The following is a 15,644-nucleotide window of genomic DNA, read 5'->3' as shown; positions in this document are numbered from 1 at the left end:
TGCCCGAAGAGGATTTAGCTGCCGTGGCCGGGACCAGGCCGGGACCGGGGTCGCGCGTTGGGGCGTGCGCCCTTCGCGAAATCAAACTTGGCCGACTCCTCGCGGCCGATCAACGCGCGAGAGGAACTCGTCGTCAAAGCACACGTCCGCGACGCAACGCGGCGCGACGTGTTGTGCGCGAGGTCGAAGAGGGAATCCCGGACGCGCTGGGAGATCCACCGCCGGTACCACCGACTCGAGAGCGTCGCGCGCGCTCAGCTTCTTCCTCTCGTCAGGTTGTGCCGCGCGAGAGAAGCGCGATCGCACTCCTCGCGCATGCCTCCCCCCTGCCGAGAGATTGGAAATAGTATGTAGGAGCAGCGCGCGCACGGGCGCAGCTATAGTTGATCGAAATTCAAATCGGTCGATGAGGAGAGACGCGTGCTCGTCGCCGACGACGCTGTCTGTGTGCGCTGGCCGATCGATCGCGATCGAGTCGAGAGGGCTGTGCAGTCGACGTGGTGAGTGCAGAGAGAAGAAGCTCTTTCGCTCTCCTCATTGGAAGGAAGAGAGCGGAGACGGGGTCGTCTCTACGATTGTGTCTATCAAGGACAACCGCGAATGATCTTTCGTCGCTCGCGCGAATGAGCGAAGCAGGAGGAACTCGCCTGAACTTGCCTGTTTCCAGACTAAGCCGAGCTGTTCTCGCGCGACAACTTCACCATGACGACCACCAGCGACGTTCAGTTATCACGAAGTAACGGCCAGTCGTGGGGCTTTCGGCTCTCCGGTGGCGTCGACTACACTTTCCCGCTAATCGTCGTCAGGGTAAGGTGCTCTGCTGTTATATTAGCTCGCGTTACGTCCGCTAAGTAACACGCGATGTGTATCCATCCGAGCGCGTCGCACGTATTATCGTTAAGTCTGTTGACGTTTGTTCGACAAGGTGGCGATCGGGGGTCTAGCTTATACAGCTGGCTTGCAAGCGGGTGATGTGATCGTCAAGCTGAACGGGGAGCCGATAAGCCAACTCACACATGCGCAGGCCCACGATAAGCTCGTCAGCGCCGGTAACGATTTCGTTCTGTCTGTCATACGAGATCACGAGATTGTGCGAAAACAACAACAACAATAATAATAATAATAACAATGATAGTGCCTATATTGTCGATCGCCGATTAATCTTCGCGACTTCAAATGAGAGAGAGAGAGAGAGAGAGAGAGAGAGAGAGAGAGAGAGAGAGAGAGCGCCTGTGAGCGAAAGTTATCGCGCGGTACGAAGAAGCGAGACGAAAGACGAATTACGTTGTAACGAGAAGTTAGAATAAAGTCATGAAAAACGTCAACGTTGACCCTTGAGCATGCCGCGTCAGCCGTCTGAAAATTGATAGACATCACGCCTCAACCAGCCCCTTCGCTCGTGTCTGGCAGCAGCCGTGACGATCAAGGTCTATTGGTACAAAGTTGCGAAATCGTGTCGCCGATCGACCCACATCATCAAACGTAATATCTTGACTATCGGTCAGACGCGCGGCGGGGGGAAAGAGAAGCGTCGGTCGCGTCCGCAAGTCTCATCTTTAGATTGAGCAATAAGGTGGTCAAGCGAGCGCGAGAGCTTTTCCTTCTCTATATCTCTTTCCTTTTTTTTTCTCTTAATCAGTCGCGTGATTTAATCGTGGGTAAGTAAAAGGATAAGCTTCGGGGAATTACGATTTCACATCCTCATATTTACATAATTTATTTTCGCTTTAATATATTAGATATTATTCGTAGAATATGACTCTCGCTGTCATCGTCATAAACGATGAATACGCCACACGTACACCGTTTTGCGATATAATTTATACACAAAAAAGGAAAAGAGAAATAACTGTACAATGATCATTCTCGCGTTCCCTTTTCGGATATTCACATGCACGCACGCACGCACACGCACACGCACACGCGCACACACATACACACACATAGTCGCGCTACATTCACACGCGCACGCATACGTCAAAAAACTTTTATCACACTCGTCAACATCCTCGCTACACTTGGTCCCGCGTCCTGACGCGCGTCGCGACGCGAGACCAAGTACAGCTCGGAGAGAATCGACATTAAGATTAAAAGAGGAAAAAACGAAAGATCACTTCGAAGGTTGCAAGATTAAAAGGAACATAGAGAAAGTCACGCGCTTTATATAATTATAAGTAACGATCACACGTGCGATCACTAAATGCTTAACTGTCTTCGTCTTCTCAGAAGCCGCGGTATACGCACACACACACACACTCCCTTAGGGTGAATCTACTGAGTGTCCTCGAGCGAACGAGCGCGTCGATTTCACTTTTCGCATATGATATGATATTGGAGATACGAGAACACTACTACCTCGTTTGCGGCGACTACCTAATGATATGCTTGTTTCTCTCGTTATTGAATATGGGCTTTAACGTACACGATTGCGTTATGTACGCGAATTGTTAGCGAAAATCAGCGAAAGTAGTTATTACACAGACACAAAGAAACAAAGAGAAGAGATATCCTAAACCTCTGTATGTATTGTATGTGTGTGTGTGTGTGTGTGTGTGTGTGTGTGTGTATGTATGTATGTGTATAGCTTTCTGCAATCTCTGCGTGTTAAAGGCAAGGTAATGTAGACGGTGGCCCTTCTCTTTCTCTCTCGTTGCTGAGAACATGTTAACGCGATTATTTCTTATATATCTTGAGCGATACAACAGCTCCACGCGAAGACGAAAACGACCGACGTTCGGGTCGCGATCGATCCGAAGAATCTACGACATCTTGGGAACAGGAAAGCAAAGACAGAAAGCAACTGAGAAGCTTGCAGGTACTATGTCTGTCGCGGCGTTCCTCTGCTAATCAATCAGCTAATTAATTAGCACGCGCGTTACAGACCGTTCAAATCACTATATCGGCGACTAATTGCAGCCGCGCGATCGATCCTGATATAAATTTACACTTTGGTATACAAATACATATAACCTAATTACGCGTAGCGCCATTGCGTCCTTCGACGAGCCGAGCTGAGCTGTGCCGCGTCGCGTTAAAAACTATTGTGCAATACACGTTTTATAGAATCACCACGTACATCTTCATTCTCTCTTTCTCTCTCTCTCTCTCTCTTTTTCTCTGTTTCCACCTCTCTTGACATCGAGAGGCTGTCATAGTAAATATATGTACAATACAATCAGGTACAATAGTAGCATATAGAGGTTGATTGGTTTAGCATCTAGGAAAACAGGTAGATGGGCGCATAAAGAGAGAGGAAGAAGATGCAGGAATAAGGTAAGAGAAAAAAAGAGAGAGTAAGAGAGGAGGGAGGGAGAGGGGGAGAGAGAGGGAGAGGGAGAGGGAGAGAGAGAGAGAGAGAGAGAAAAAGAACGAACGAGGATCTTTTCTCTTCACAGTCGTGAGATCGTCTGCTCGACGTTTCGCTTTTTTTTTTTTCAACGTATATCAAATTTACAGAACGATTTTGAACATGTACGATTCGACTCGAGAAGCTTGTATGTATATTTGGTCTATTTGATCAGAGCAGATCTGTAGAATCCGTAAAAATGTCTAATTGACGGAAGTGAAGTAGCAGTAGAGTACGTTCGTTATGCAATGTGCGGCTTCGCAGCGCACACAGAGACAGTGACGATCGAGATGAGGAAAGCGAAAGTGTATTTCCTACGGAGAAAGACGCTCCGTAACAACTTCAACTATTCCTCGTGTTTCCCTTTCCGACGAGACTGGCGGGTAGCACTACACAGCTGCAATTTTGTGCGTTCAATAGTAGTAGCCAGTGACGTCGATCGCACGACGACTATTGGTCCGCTTGTTCGATGATCTCCTCGTTCTCGGACACGGACGGCGATGGCGTCCTGTCGTGGTTTGTACAGTTCTCCGCCTGACACTTGGTCTTGGCGATCTCCAGCCATTGTCGCTTGTTCTCTGCAACTCCATCGACGAGCGGCACCAGCTTGTCCGACAGCAGGGCGAATGCCTGAGATAAAGGAAGCAGAAAATGACTGGAGTAAGTTTCAAAGAGCTGGGTTGTATTTCACTTGAGAAAGTAACCATTTCAGCGTACCTCGTAGATGGGCAGACAGATCGAGTCGATGAAACCGACTTGCATCATCGGTAACTGGTCTTGTTTCTCTCGATTCATTATGTCCTACATCAGAATATTTGCGATATTAGACAGCACTTTCGACAGCACTCACAACGGTGGACTACGACTATCAGTTACTCACGATGGGTGTAATGTTGAGCGTTTTCCTCTCTATATCACCCTGTTCAAAGAATTCCCTGCTAACGAGTTCGGCTACTCTTTTTTCAACGTCCCAGGGTTTCGTGATGGCAGCCAAGTCGCAAACCGTCATCAGCATACCGCGTAGGAGCTCTCGGTGATCGGTGTATGCCCAGTTGTAGGCGCCGTTGCGCGCCATAGTGAGGAAGGCGCCGCGTTTCCGAAAGTAAACGGCCAGATCAGTGGAGAGTATCGCTTCCTCAAGTACCTTCACCACGCGTGAATACTCCTCGGGCGAAAGATTCGATAGGATTTGATTGCCCTGGCTGCTCAGGATCATGAGGCACTGATCGAAATGATGGTGTTCCATCGTCGACGTCGAGTACAGCTGCGCCAGTGGCGAAGAGGCCCTGGAGACGAGAAAATAATAATAAATATTTAATATTTATTTAATTTATATATATATATATATAATACTTGTTTAATAATGTATCGTTAGAAAATAACTTCGAGACAAAGTTCCACGTGATAAATTTGCCTTAAATACAAATGGGAAGTTAATTTGAGATTGATTACTCGCGATACTCACTTAATCTGGAAGGAATTGTTCGTTCCTCGATGGTCGAGATCGTGACACAGGCAGGCAATGATGAGCGCGAGACACTCGATCTCACCGAAGATCTTCCACCACTGCGTAGCCTGACGGAGGAAAGAGTGATTAGAGTTGCGCGAAAATTGTACCAAAATCTCGATTATCAAATGATTATTTGAAAGAGTCTCTCTCTCTCTCTCTCTCTCTCTCTTTCTCTCACTGTTAAAATGGCGAACATCATTTGGGCGACGTTGAAGGCGTGCCGCCAGTTATGATAGGTAACATTCCGATAGTTCTTCTTCACGCTGAGCAGCCAACGACAAAGCACCATGTAATCGATGTGAAACCGCTCGACGAAGTCCAAGTCGAGGAACATCCTGAGACACGCGGAGAGGGTATCGTCGTCTGTCATGTATTTGTCGTCGAACTTGAAATCGTGCAGTTGAAAATGCGCCGACGACGGAACTCTTATGGTCTGTTGAGCAGAGAGTGTGGCACATTGGAGCGTCGGAAATGCGTGACAGCTGTCGACGGTAAAACTGGAATGGAAAAATCAGAAGCGTACCAACCTTCAGTCTCTGCGCGTCTTCCAGCGACGCCGACGCATGGTAACTCAGTACTTCCAGAGTGACGCTCTGTTTCGCCATTGCTATCACAGCCTTTTCATACCTGGGAAATAGATGCTCGATAAGCCAAGTCGACCGACGAGCCACTGTGTGCGAGAAACCGAGACTCAACTGCACTTACATGTGTGTATTGTGAATTCCCATACCGCAGAATATCGCGAATGCCTCGACGAAGTTTTCGTCGTTCTTCGTGAACGGCAGATCGTCGAACTTGTTGATCAGTTGAATGACGCCGATTATCTGACCGGAGGAATTTTTTATGGCCATGCAGAGAATCGTACGATGCTTGAAGCCGGTACCATCGTCCACCATTGGGTCGAATCGCGGGTCTTCATAAGCGTTCGGTATGTTAACAGTCTGAAAATCACTTTTCGACATCGTCTCGAGCGCTAATGTTTTCGCGTGCTCTACGCGCGCTAGCGGTACGCATTGTAATCCGAACAATACTCACTTCACCGGTCGTCGCTACGTAACCCGTGATGCCGACGTTAATAGGAAATCTACTCTCGAACGGACTGAAAAAGAAGGAAGAAGAGAACGGGCTGTGTGAAATTTCGTAAACTCATCGGAGAGTGAGAGTGAGAGTGAGTGAGTGAGTGAGTGAGTGAGTGAGTGAGTGAGTGAGTGAGTGAGTGAGAGAGAGAGAGAGAGAGAGAGAGAGAGAGAGAGGGAGGGAGGGAGAGAGAGAGACGACGACGACGACGACCAGATACGTATAATTACAAACTTGATTCACCTAGTGCGAGAATCGGAATCCTCACCAGCGAGATCGTTCGCCTCGAAGTCAAAGACTCGCGAGAAACTTCCCTTCGAAGCTTTGTGCACCAGTAGCACCTGAGAAGAGACAATGATTATGACATTACGCGAATGTATCTTCTTCTCTTCCGCTCGCACAGGTCGGGCGTATGTTCGGTAAACATATTTTCCGGTCTAATTACCTGAACACGTTGGCACTGAATCAACGATTGCGTATGCGTGAGGATCCTGAAAACCATGTGCTCTATCGTGCTTTGCTCCTCAAAGATCATTCTAGCCAGATCCAGTAGAACCTAACGGTCAGAATTTGTCAGAATAATATACAATAATTCTCCCTCTCGTTTTCAATCGTTTAGAGCTTAGAGGAAATCGCGAAGCTTACCTGATTCCTCTTCACTTCCAATTGGCTCTTCTCGTAAAGTTGCGCGTTTCTCAGGCCGATACCGCAGAACTGCAAATAACCGGCGAAGACCTTCTCGTCCTGCGCGGTGAATTGCCCTTCGCCGCCGAGTTTGTTTATCACCTGCGCCACCCCGATCACGTCGCCGTTGCAGTCCTTTATCGGCATGCACAGTAAGGCTCGCGTACGGTATCCCGTTAACGCGTCAATTTCGCGATTAAACCTCGCATCCTGGAAAATATATTCGAGTTCTTTCTGAGCTCATACGAGCCGATACGCCAAAGTTACAAGTTCGAACGATCGATCGGTCGAGAGATATTCCTGGCTCGAATTTCCCGATAAAGAGGAATTCTCCGCGTCGTAATACGCGCGCGCGCGACATAATTAGGTAATGCTTACCGACTTAAGAGCGCGGACACTACGAGTGACCGAGATAAATAAAAGATAAGAGATATTCGTTGTGTCTCTTATTTATGAATGTCAGAAACGATGATATTCTCTGATACGAGCGAACATTATGATTCACTTGGCGAATTGGCGATGCTCAAGACGATCGATCGGCCGTGAAGCGTCGCGCGCTCTCGTTAGATAGAGGACAGAGAGATCGATCGAGACAAGAGGGTGGCTGCTGCCAGCCGGGCGAAGGTGCGCGCTTATCAAAGTGATTTACGGGAAACGGTAATTCTTGCGAGTCTTGCCTTGTAAGCGTCCGGTATGTTGACGGGTTCGCCGCTCTCAGCGACGTAGCCGACGATGCCGGTGCCCCAGGGGATCTTGATTTCGTCCTTCTTCTCCATCTCCAGCAATGTAGACCTCGAGCAAACGTCGAAGAGCTTCGACACCAGGCACCTGCTCCTCGAGTAGCACTGCTGGTCGTTGCATCGCGAGTTCTCGCTGTCGGAATTGTTGGCAGCGGCGGCGGCGGCGGCGGCGGCGGCGGTGGCGGCGACCTCGTGATTCGGCGAGGACGCGGGCGCGTTCGCGGCAGCGCCGCTCCTCTCGCCCTGAACGAGGAACAGCGAGCCGCGATCCGCGTGTAGCAACGTGCTCACGTTCTGCAGGATCTTGTGGCACAACGATCTTACGTCCAGCTCGTGACAGATGTCTTTAACCTGCGAGACCGACTCTCTTAGAGCGAAAGGCTAAAGTAAACACAATCAGAGAGACTCACCAACTCGAAGATGAGATCCTTCTCGTCGAGGTGCCTGAGCTCGTGTCTCGAACGCCTCTGCGGCCGGCTCGAGTTGCCAGATCCGACTTGCGGCCCGGCCGGCTGACCGGTGTCGCCCGGCGACACGCTCAGGAAGGTCGGTGTGCCGTCGATCGTGTTGACGATCGGCTTCAGCAGGCCGCCTCGTTCGAACTCGTGCGCCGAGATCTTGCGCACCGGTGTCGTGGCACCCGAGCCGCCGGTACCGCCTCGACCGGAGGACGTGTTACCAGGCGCTCCGCCGTGGGTCGGACTCGACAGCTCCACGCAGCTGCTGGACGATGACGTCGGCGTCGCGTGCGATACCAGCCACATGTCCACGGTCTGTCGTGTCGCTTTCCTGGCTCGCACAAAAGAGACATCTTGAGAGATCTTCCCGGAGTGGAAACAACATATTTAGAGTCGTGAAGACTCTGCGAATCTGCTCGTTTCTCGATGTGTCGATGCTAATCGGCTCTACTCGAAGAGAACGATACCTAAGAAAGTAATCGTTGACGAAGTCGGGGTGCTCGTCGAGCCAGGCCTCCATACGTGCGTACTCCGGGTCATACACCGTCGAGGTAGACGTGGAGGAATAGTAAGCGCTGACGCCGCCGCTGCCGCTGCCGCTGCCACCGCTTCCATCCTGCACTTGTTGCAGCATGCTTTGGCTCGCCATGGCGCCTTGCGCCCCTTGAACCGCCTGCACACAGGGAGCCGCCGTTTCCGCCGTCATCCTCGGCTCCTCGATGCTCCGCAAGTGCAGGCCTGGGTTTCATGAAAGAGAGAAAAAAAAAGATGATCGCATCGCGTTAAACAAAACAGAAAGAGAGGGAGAGGGAGAAGGAGAGGGAGGGAGAGAGAGAGAGAGAGAGAGAGAGAGAGAGAGAGATGTCAGTCGCGTCTCGGGAGATTCCGTTTCGCAACGCGGCGCTTACAGGGGGGTTTTACAGCTTTTCCTCCGGGTTTTAAAATAAGAGAGCGGAACGCGGTCGCGCGCGGGCAAAAGTGTCCCCTCTTGAAAAATTAGACGAGCGTGTCCGCGGAAAGGAAGAGGAAAAGAAAAGAAAAGAAAAAGAATGACGCGCGCGCGACATCGAGCCTGTCGAGGTATTTATTTATGCGCGCGTGGTTCTCGTCTGATGCGACAACGACGACGACGACGACGACGACGACGACGACGACGTAGCGATTCCGTCATGCACGCAAGCGAGCGACACAGCAGGACGGTCGACATCGCGCGTATACCGCGAGAGCGGATATTGCACATCAAAGGAAAACCACATAACGTCACCGTCTCACCTCGCGCTTCCCCGCACCGCGGTAGAGAGTACGGTAACGACGAGAACGGCGTTACGCGCGCTCGTCGCCGCGTTCAAAGTGTAAGGCTGGCTCATATTTTATTCGCCGCGCGTGCCACCGCCACAACAGCAGCAGCAGCAGCAGCAGCAGCAGCAGCAGCAGCGGTAGACGAGAGTCTCTGTTCCGCGAGTGATTGCATCATCGTGCACGATTTCGCGCGGTGGATCGTTTATCCCGAGACGCGAGAACTCCCCCGCGGCGCGGGATTTCCCGGCAGTGCGCGCGCGACGGAGGAGACCGGTCGCTCCGACGCGACGCGACGCTCTCGAGACTGTCTCGATCATCGATCATTAATAATATAACGTACACGTGAGACACACGAGGTGAGACAATCGCCGATCGACAGCAAGCATCTTTTCCTCCGTCTCCTCCGTGCTCTTCTTCTTCTTCTTTCTCGCGGGGGGCAGCATCTCTCGGGGACACCGATGCGGGAAAATCGCGAGCGCTCGTGACGGAAAACACGGGCGAACCCGCGCGCGCGCGCGCGCGACCGGGCGACGACGGGGGCGCGAGGTGTACGTGTAATCGAAATCCGTGGAAAAACACGAAGCGCGACACGACACAAGTTACCGGGTAAATTTCCTACGGGAGGAGCGCGCGGCTCCTCTCTTCACGGATGAGTTAGCCGCGTCGCGTTGGTCCTGGCTCATTCGATCCGTCGATTACGGACTACAGGCTGGTCGACTGCGCACGGATGTCGCCGCGATAATCGACTAGAGCGGAGTAGTCACGTAGAACATTAGCTTTTTCGACGACGCGCTGATATATCGGGTTGTCGCGGGGATATCGTCCTGCGGATTTTTCTTCCCGCCGCGTTCTTTCTTCCTCGCCTTCTTCCTTACTTTCTCATCCTCCCCGATGCTCTCTCGATGCCTGTGTCGCTCGATTATTTACAGATGAAAATTTACGCGCCGTTCGCGCGTTTCTCCTTGCGCCTTGTCGCCTTGAGCCCGAGCGCGAATATAAACGTCCGCGTGTGGTTTCGCGGACGTTTCGAAACGATCGAACGTCGCGACTCGAAGACAGAGACTCGACGACACTCGAGAGAGAGAGAGAGAGAGAGAGAGACCTTTTCTCCCGCATTGTACGCAACTCTGTTCGGTTCATTTTGCAGGAAAGGAATCTCTGCGAGAATTTCTGCTCGGGAATAATGCAATACTCTGCATGTGTGCTCTCCCTCCCCGCCCCGGACGATTCATCACATTCAAATTGATTCAAACGACACACGTTTTCCTTTGTGGGAAAAATTGCTTTGTACATTGGGTTTCTAGGTAGGAAAATTTTCCTTCGGCACGGGGAGGAGGGAGGGAGGGAGGGGGGATTCAAGCCCGATTCACGGCGGAACGACGCGGTGGTACGCGTGGGTGGGCCGATGTTCCAACATTCCTTCATACTTCCGCGCCTCACCCTCTCTCTCTCTCTCTCCGCCCTCGCGCTGTTGTTACTAGTAATTTCAAACTTCTCTCGATTCTTAAACGCGCGCTGAATATCGATGGCTCGTTTAGCCAAGTTACCGATCGTATGGGGCGACACACCGCGTGTGCGAGCGCGCCGCGCATCTTAACACCCGTTATACATATGTCGTATGTGCGTCAGAAGAGAGCCAGTCGAACTGTAAAGCGACCGCACGTTTGGAAGGAAACAAAGGATATTATCACGAGGTTTTGCGCAGCTTCCGTTTGCCGCACGCTGCCACGATGTACGATGGAGAAAGAGAGAGAGAGAGAGAGAGAGAGAGAGAGAGAGAGAGAGAGACTCCTTGCACGCAAGTATTCTTCGTTTTTATTTCACGCTGCACGTACCGTAATCCTAACGAATAAGGCTGGGTTCTTATTAGGCGGCGGCAGAGGGAGAGAGAGAGAGAGAGAGAGAGAGAGAGAAAGAGAGAGAGAGACTCGGTCAATCCTCCATCTCGAAACATTCTTCGATGCTATATTTCTATAAAGAAAAAGAAAAAAAAAATAATTTGTTAGCAGACCGACGGATTTCCCGCCTACCGCAGTCGAATAAGTGAGAATCCGGCTTAAACTTTCGATTCGACTCGTTCTCGCGAGAACGTTGCTCGCTTTCGCCGCTTGTCGACTGCGACGGAGAAAGAGATCGCGAGAGATCGCGAAAAAGACAGACAGAGAGGGGGAGGCGGGAGAGAGAGAGAGAGAGAGAGAGAGAGAGAGAGAGAACATATGATAATCGTCATCACGCAGATAGTGCGAGCCAAACAACTGAAATTAAAGCTTACGTTAAGCTACAGAGGGCTGATAATCGCGGACGCATCATAAAATTCGATCGAATTATCTACACGTCAAAGCCCCTTCCGATAACGGCATTCGTCACGCGGCGATACTCTCTCACTCTCTCTCTCTCTCTCTCTCTCGCTCGTCGATATTTTCTCTAACTCTCGGCTTCTCTCTAACACGATCTCGCCGTTTTCCCGCTTCGAGTTTGGATTTCTTTGTATTTTCACGGAGTAGGAGGAGCGCGGGAGTTCCGCCGGCTCCTTTGCGCGAATATTTTTAGAAATCCTTCGCTCATACGCGCGCTTCTCTCAACTCGCGTTACAACGCGCTTCTGATGGAAAACTTCAATTTGCTGAAAATCCCAATATTATCGATCTTCCCGCGCGTCGCTCGTCGCACTTCAGCGTTTATTTTCAAACTATTCGCTCTTATTAATGAATCGAATATGGAAGCGCTATTGCGGGAGACGCAATAATTCCTGTCTCCCATTTCCGTACAATTTACGGTATTTGACGTATATTTGATATTTCCTGCGCGTCTCGCTCCTCTCTCTCTCTCTCTCTCTCACCCCCTCTTTCATTATTTTCTTATATATCCTTAATCTTCCACTTCATCCGGCGGTGTTTACCTAAGAGATATCTAACTTTCCGCACGCGATATTTCCCCCTCGACGAAACAAATATCAGTAAAACAAAGGGGAAAAGAGAGGAGCGAGATCGCCCGAGACGCAATCGGCGGTCCGGAGAAATGAAAAGACGCGGATAGCTGTTTTCGCCGGGGATATCCGCAAACTCTCGGGGAACGGGCTCGGCACGATACATTCGTGATACAGACGAGTTTTTGGGCGAATGCGAGCGCGCAAAGTCACAAAAGGCGAAGGATGCCGGTGATTTCGGCTTTCCGCACGGTAGAAAAGCGGTAGTCGGCAGGCTGAGAAATCAAGCGACCGACCGATCGACCAAGCAAGCAAGCAAGCAAGCAAGCGAGCGAGCAACCGACCGACCGACCGATCGACCTTCACACGCCTCGCCTCGTCCCGATGGCGCCAAGCTGACCTATCTGCTCGACCAATGCGGCTTGTCTCCGAGTAGTCGCGACCGGCCGATCAGCCGCTCGCGATTATGTTCCTCGTTACGTCCGCGAGTTCTCTTTCTCTCGCAGTTATGTCACGGACGTCGCGTGTCACCACACCCGTCAGCCGTGGCGGAAGGAACACGACGCGATGGAAAAGGAGAGACAAAAAAAAAAAAAAGAAACACCGATCGATTTTGACGAGGACAAGTAGATAACGAGAAGATCGGAGAAGGTACCGAAGTCTCACCGCTTAATAATCGGTTCCGCTCGGGCGAAGCGACGATCGCGATCGCTCCCGAAATCGAAGCTCGGCTCGGCTTCGACTTTTTCCAAAAGAGCGATATCTCGCGTCTCGCCTTGGGCCAGTTTCCCGACTCCGGGGATAATAACGATTCGGGTCGGCTGAGATTTGCGCGCTCGAGGTGAGAAAGCGCAGCCGAGGTCGAAGGACGAGGTCGGAAGCGGCGCGCGCGCGCGATGCCGTCGTCGAAAGTCGCCGCTTCCCACTCGCGCGCTCCGCGCGATCCTTTCCCTGCTCTCGCTCGCAAGAGCTGAGAGAGTGGGCGGGCATTCGGGAGGGGGGGAGGAGGGGGAGAATAGGATCTGATAAGAGTCCTCGCGCGGACGATGATACGTATAGGCGCGATCAGTTGATCAGGAACCGGAAGCGGCTCGGGAGCCGCGTGTTCGCTCGCGCGGTCGAGAGCTAAAAGGTCGTAGGAGACTCGGAGGAGGCGCGATGGAAGGACGGGAAAGCCGGCCGGAGAACGAGACGAAGAAGGATTTATCGTCTCTCGGGCGTCGATCTCGCCGCGCGTCCATCCGTTGGGGGTCCCCCGCGTTCCTGTTCGCGTTCGTTCGAATGTACACGAAGAGAGGAGGCCACCGAAACCTGCTCTCGGACCGGTCGCCGGTTCTTCGTTTTCTGACAGCGTCAGATTCTCCTCTACCGTCTCTCCCTCCCCTCCCACCTTCTCTCTTTCTTGACGAGGTCTTGCGTCTTGTCCGGCTCTCGCCGTCAAGTTCAACGCTACCGTTCCTTCAAATCCGCAGGAGGAACGAGCGAACGCGCGCGACGTCCGTCCCCCCCCCCCCACCGTTATTTTTCCCCTTCGTCCCCCGGGAAGGAACATCGTCTTCGAGACGTCGCTGCGACCAGCAGCAGCCAATGGCCACCACCGCGGGTGCAGCTGATGTAACTATCCGGCTACGTAGGCGATTGCTGATCGAACGCCCCCACGTTCCTGCGAATTCGGAAAATTCTCTCTCCATCTAATTCATCAGCAGTGTCGTATCGTCTCGCCGATCTGCGGACGCTTCCGGTACGGTGTTGGCTTCCCACCAGACGGTTCCGCATGCAGAGCCAAAACGATGCGGCACATCCAGGGGAAACAAACAACCTTACAGAGACGCATTGCGGATACGCAGCGCGATAAGATTCTCATTCGCAGCGTCCTCGCTTTATCGCCGGATCTCGCGTACACCTGGAATTCCAGCTTTCAAGCCCAAGCTCACCGAGCGGAGTGTGGTACCGGGGGAAGGAGTCACAAGGGGAGGAAGAGGACACGGTCGAAGACGATATCGCGGACTCGGCGCGGATCGACCGTGACGGCGTGTCACTCGCGCTCGCATTCAACGTCGCCCGACGAGCGCCGGAGACTCCGCAGGAGACAGTGGAATCGAGAAAAAAGCGCGCGCGTTGTCTCTCAACGGGCAACTTTTATCCCGAGGAGAGACGGGAAAGCTCGTGTCATCGAGCTCCACTTTCGGCGCGCAAGAGGTAAAACACGAGGCGACGCAAGGGCGACACGCTGCTATATTAAACTTGACCAGCACGTGTAGATGCGCGCGCGTGCTCGTCGTGTTACGTCGTCGTCGTCGTCGTGCAACTCACACCGGGCTATATACGAGGTTTCATCAGAAAGTAAGGAGAATTTTTAATTTTCTCGGAAAATATTTCTTTAATCTTCAATGTTTATCCCATCATCTCCTTCAAAGTAATCCCCCTGTGATATTATACAACACTTGTGCCAACGTAATTTTCAGATTGAGAAACACTGGTGGAACGTCTCTTCTTTAAGTATCGTCTTGAGCTGGATCTGCGATTTCGCCTTGATCTCATCTACTGTTGAAAAACGTTGTCCTTTGAGTTTGGGAAATAGGAAAAAGTCACAGGGGGCCATGTCTGGAGAATAAAGGTGGTTGCGGCATCACAACGGTGTTACGTTTCGTCAAGAATTGTTGGATAAGCAGAGCGGTTATGCGCCGTCGTGCGCTGTCGTGGTGCAAAATCAACAAATTTTGCCGCCACTCGTTTCACGTTCAAAACATTAGTAAAAATCGCTTCGCATGAGCCGTATGAAATTCCTATTTCTTCAGCAACCTCTCTAATGGTGATTCTTCTATTCAGCAAGCACAATCTCGTCAACTTTTTCCACGTTTTCATCACTGGTGGACGTGCTAGGACGCCCAGACCTCGCGTCATCTTCGATGTCTCTTCTCGGTCTTCCTGAAAGCGTTTGTACCATTCATAAATTCGTGCTTGTTGTGACATGGTATCGTCGCCAAAAAGGCCTTCTTTAACATTTTGAACGCTTCGCTGCGCACTCAATTCCGTTTTGAACGCAAAGTTTCAGACAAGCTGTCTGATCCGCCATTTCGCTACACACACACACACACACACTGAAGTACGTTTTGCTCATTCGCTCGCCAAACACAAACTAAGAGTCGCAGCTGCCTGAAAATTGACACGTACGTCACTGGTGGTGCTACCAACACATAAAAAAAGAATCAACTGAATAGACAAGATACAGCGCGCGCAATTTCAAAATTCTCGTTACTTTGTGATGAAACCTCGTACATATCACAACGTACACTGAGAGAAAAGTATATGATATTTGGAACTATAATGATATAGTAATTAAATTATAGTCCGAAATATCATATTTATAGTAAGCATTACCATAATATCGGTAATAATTGCGATATAGGCATAGTATAATCAACCATATAACATTTTTACTAAGAATTATAGTAAGTTAAACTAAAATTATTGTATGGATGCAAATATAAAATGGTAGGTAAAAGTAACTCTTTTATATAGTCAATATTACCAGAATATTTGTCAAATGATGACAAATGTAACTATATGAATATTAAATCTCACTATATTTGTGAATGAGAAAT

The 15,644-nt window shown here is 50.9% G+C and overlaps 2 protein-coding genes across 4 annotated transcripts in view; one reads left to right on the top strand and one right to left on the bottom strand.

The window, feature by feature from the left end:
* The first annotated feature begins 129 nt into the window (after nt 1–129).
* LOC105187521 (PDZ and LIM domain protein 3) lies at nt 130–1,834 on the top strand. The gene is made up of 3 exons (XM_011148371.3): nt 130–500; nt 668–807; nt 926–1,834. Exons 2-3 carry the CDS (start codon nt 703–705, stop codon nt 1,112–1,114), a joined length of 294 nt encoding a protein of 97 aa, XP_011146673.2. The 5' UTR covers nt 130–500; nt 668–702; the 3' UTR covers nt 1,115–1,834.
* Nucleotides 1,835–2,403: 569 nt separating this feature from the next.
* LOC105187519 (dual 3',5'-cyclic-AMP and -GMP phosphodiesterase 11) overlaps nt 2,404–15,644 on the bottom strand; it is a 41,421-nt gene continuing 28,180 nt past the window's right edge. For all 3 annotated transcript variants that reach the window (XM_025306672.1, XM_025306676.1, XM_025306666.1), the window contains 14 exons: nt 8,283–8,553; nt 7,768–8,146; nt 7,295–7,708; nt 6,579–6,827; nt 6,379–6,489; nt 6,177–6,274; nt 5,892–5,955; nt 5,562–5,797; nt 5,384–5,483; nt 5,035–5,289; nt 4,812–4,921; nt 4,227–4,632; nt 4,064–4,147; nt 2,404–3,976 (listed from right to left, as the gene is read on the bottom strand). In XM_025306672.1, coding sequence (XP_025162457.1) covers nt 3,797–3,976; nt 4,064–4,147; nt 4,227–4,632; nt 4,812–4,921; nt 5,035–5,289; nt 5,384–5,483; nt 5,562–5,797; nt 5,892–5,955; nt 6,177–6,274; nt 6,379–6,489; nt 6,579–6,827; nt 7,295–7,708; nt 7,768–8,146; nt 8,283–8,521 — 2,925 coding nt within the window. In that variant the 5' untranslated portion in view covers nt 8,522–8,553 and the 3' untranslated portion in view covers nt 2,404–3,796. The remainder of the gene's footprint in view (nt 3,977–4,063; nt 4,148–4,226; nt 4,633–4,811; nt 4,922–5,034; nt 5,290–5,383; nt 5,484–5,561; nt 5,798–5,891; nt 5,956–6,176; nt 6,275–6,378; nt 6,490–6,578; nt 6,828–7,294; nt 7,709–7,767; nt 8,147–8,282; nt 8,554–15,644) is intronic.

This window comes from Harpegnathos saltator, unplaced genomic scaffold (assembly GCF_003227715.2).
Source record: "Harpegnathos saltator strain DR-91 unplaced genomic scaffold, Hsal_v8.6 scaffold126, whole genome shotgun sequence".
NCBI lineage: Eukaryota > Metazoa > Arthropoda > Insecta > Hymenoptera > Formicidae > Harpegnathos > Harpegnathos saltator.
The sequence above is the reverse complement of the archived record's forward strand: the minus strand, read 5'-3'. Positions and strand labels throughout refer to the sequence as shown.

Bases quoted from the DNA above. Each gene is read 5' to 3' on its own strand.
- LOC105187521 (XM_011148371.3), top strand. From the start codon at position 703: ATGACGACCACCAGCGACGTTCAGTTATCACGAAGTAACGGCCAGTCG. The intron at 808-925 runs GTAAGGTGCTCT...TTGTTCGACAAG, and splicing joins TCCCGCTAATCGTCGTCAGG to GTGGCGATCGGGGGTCTAGC.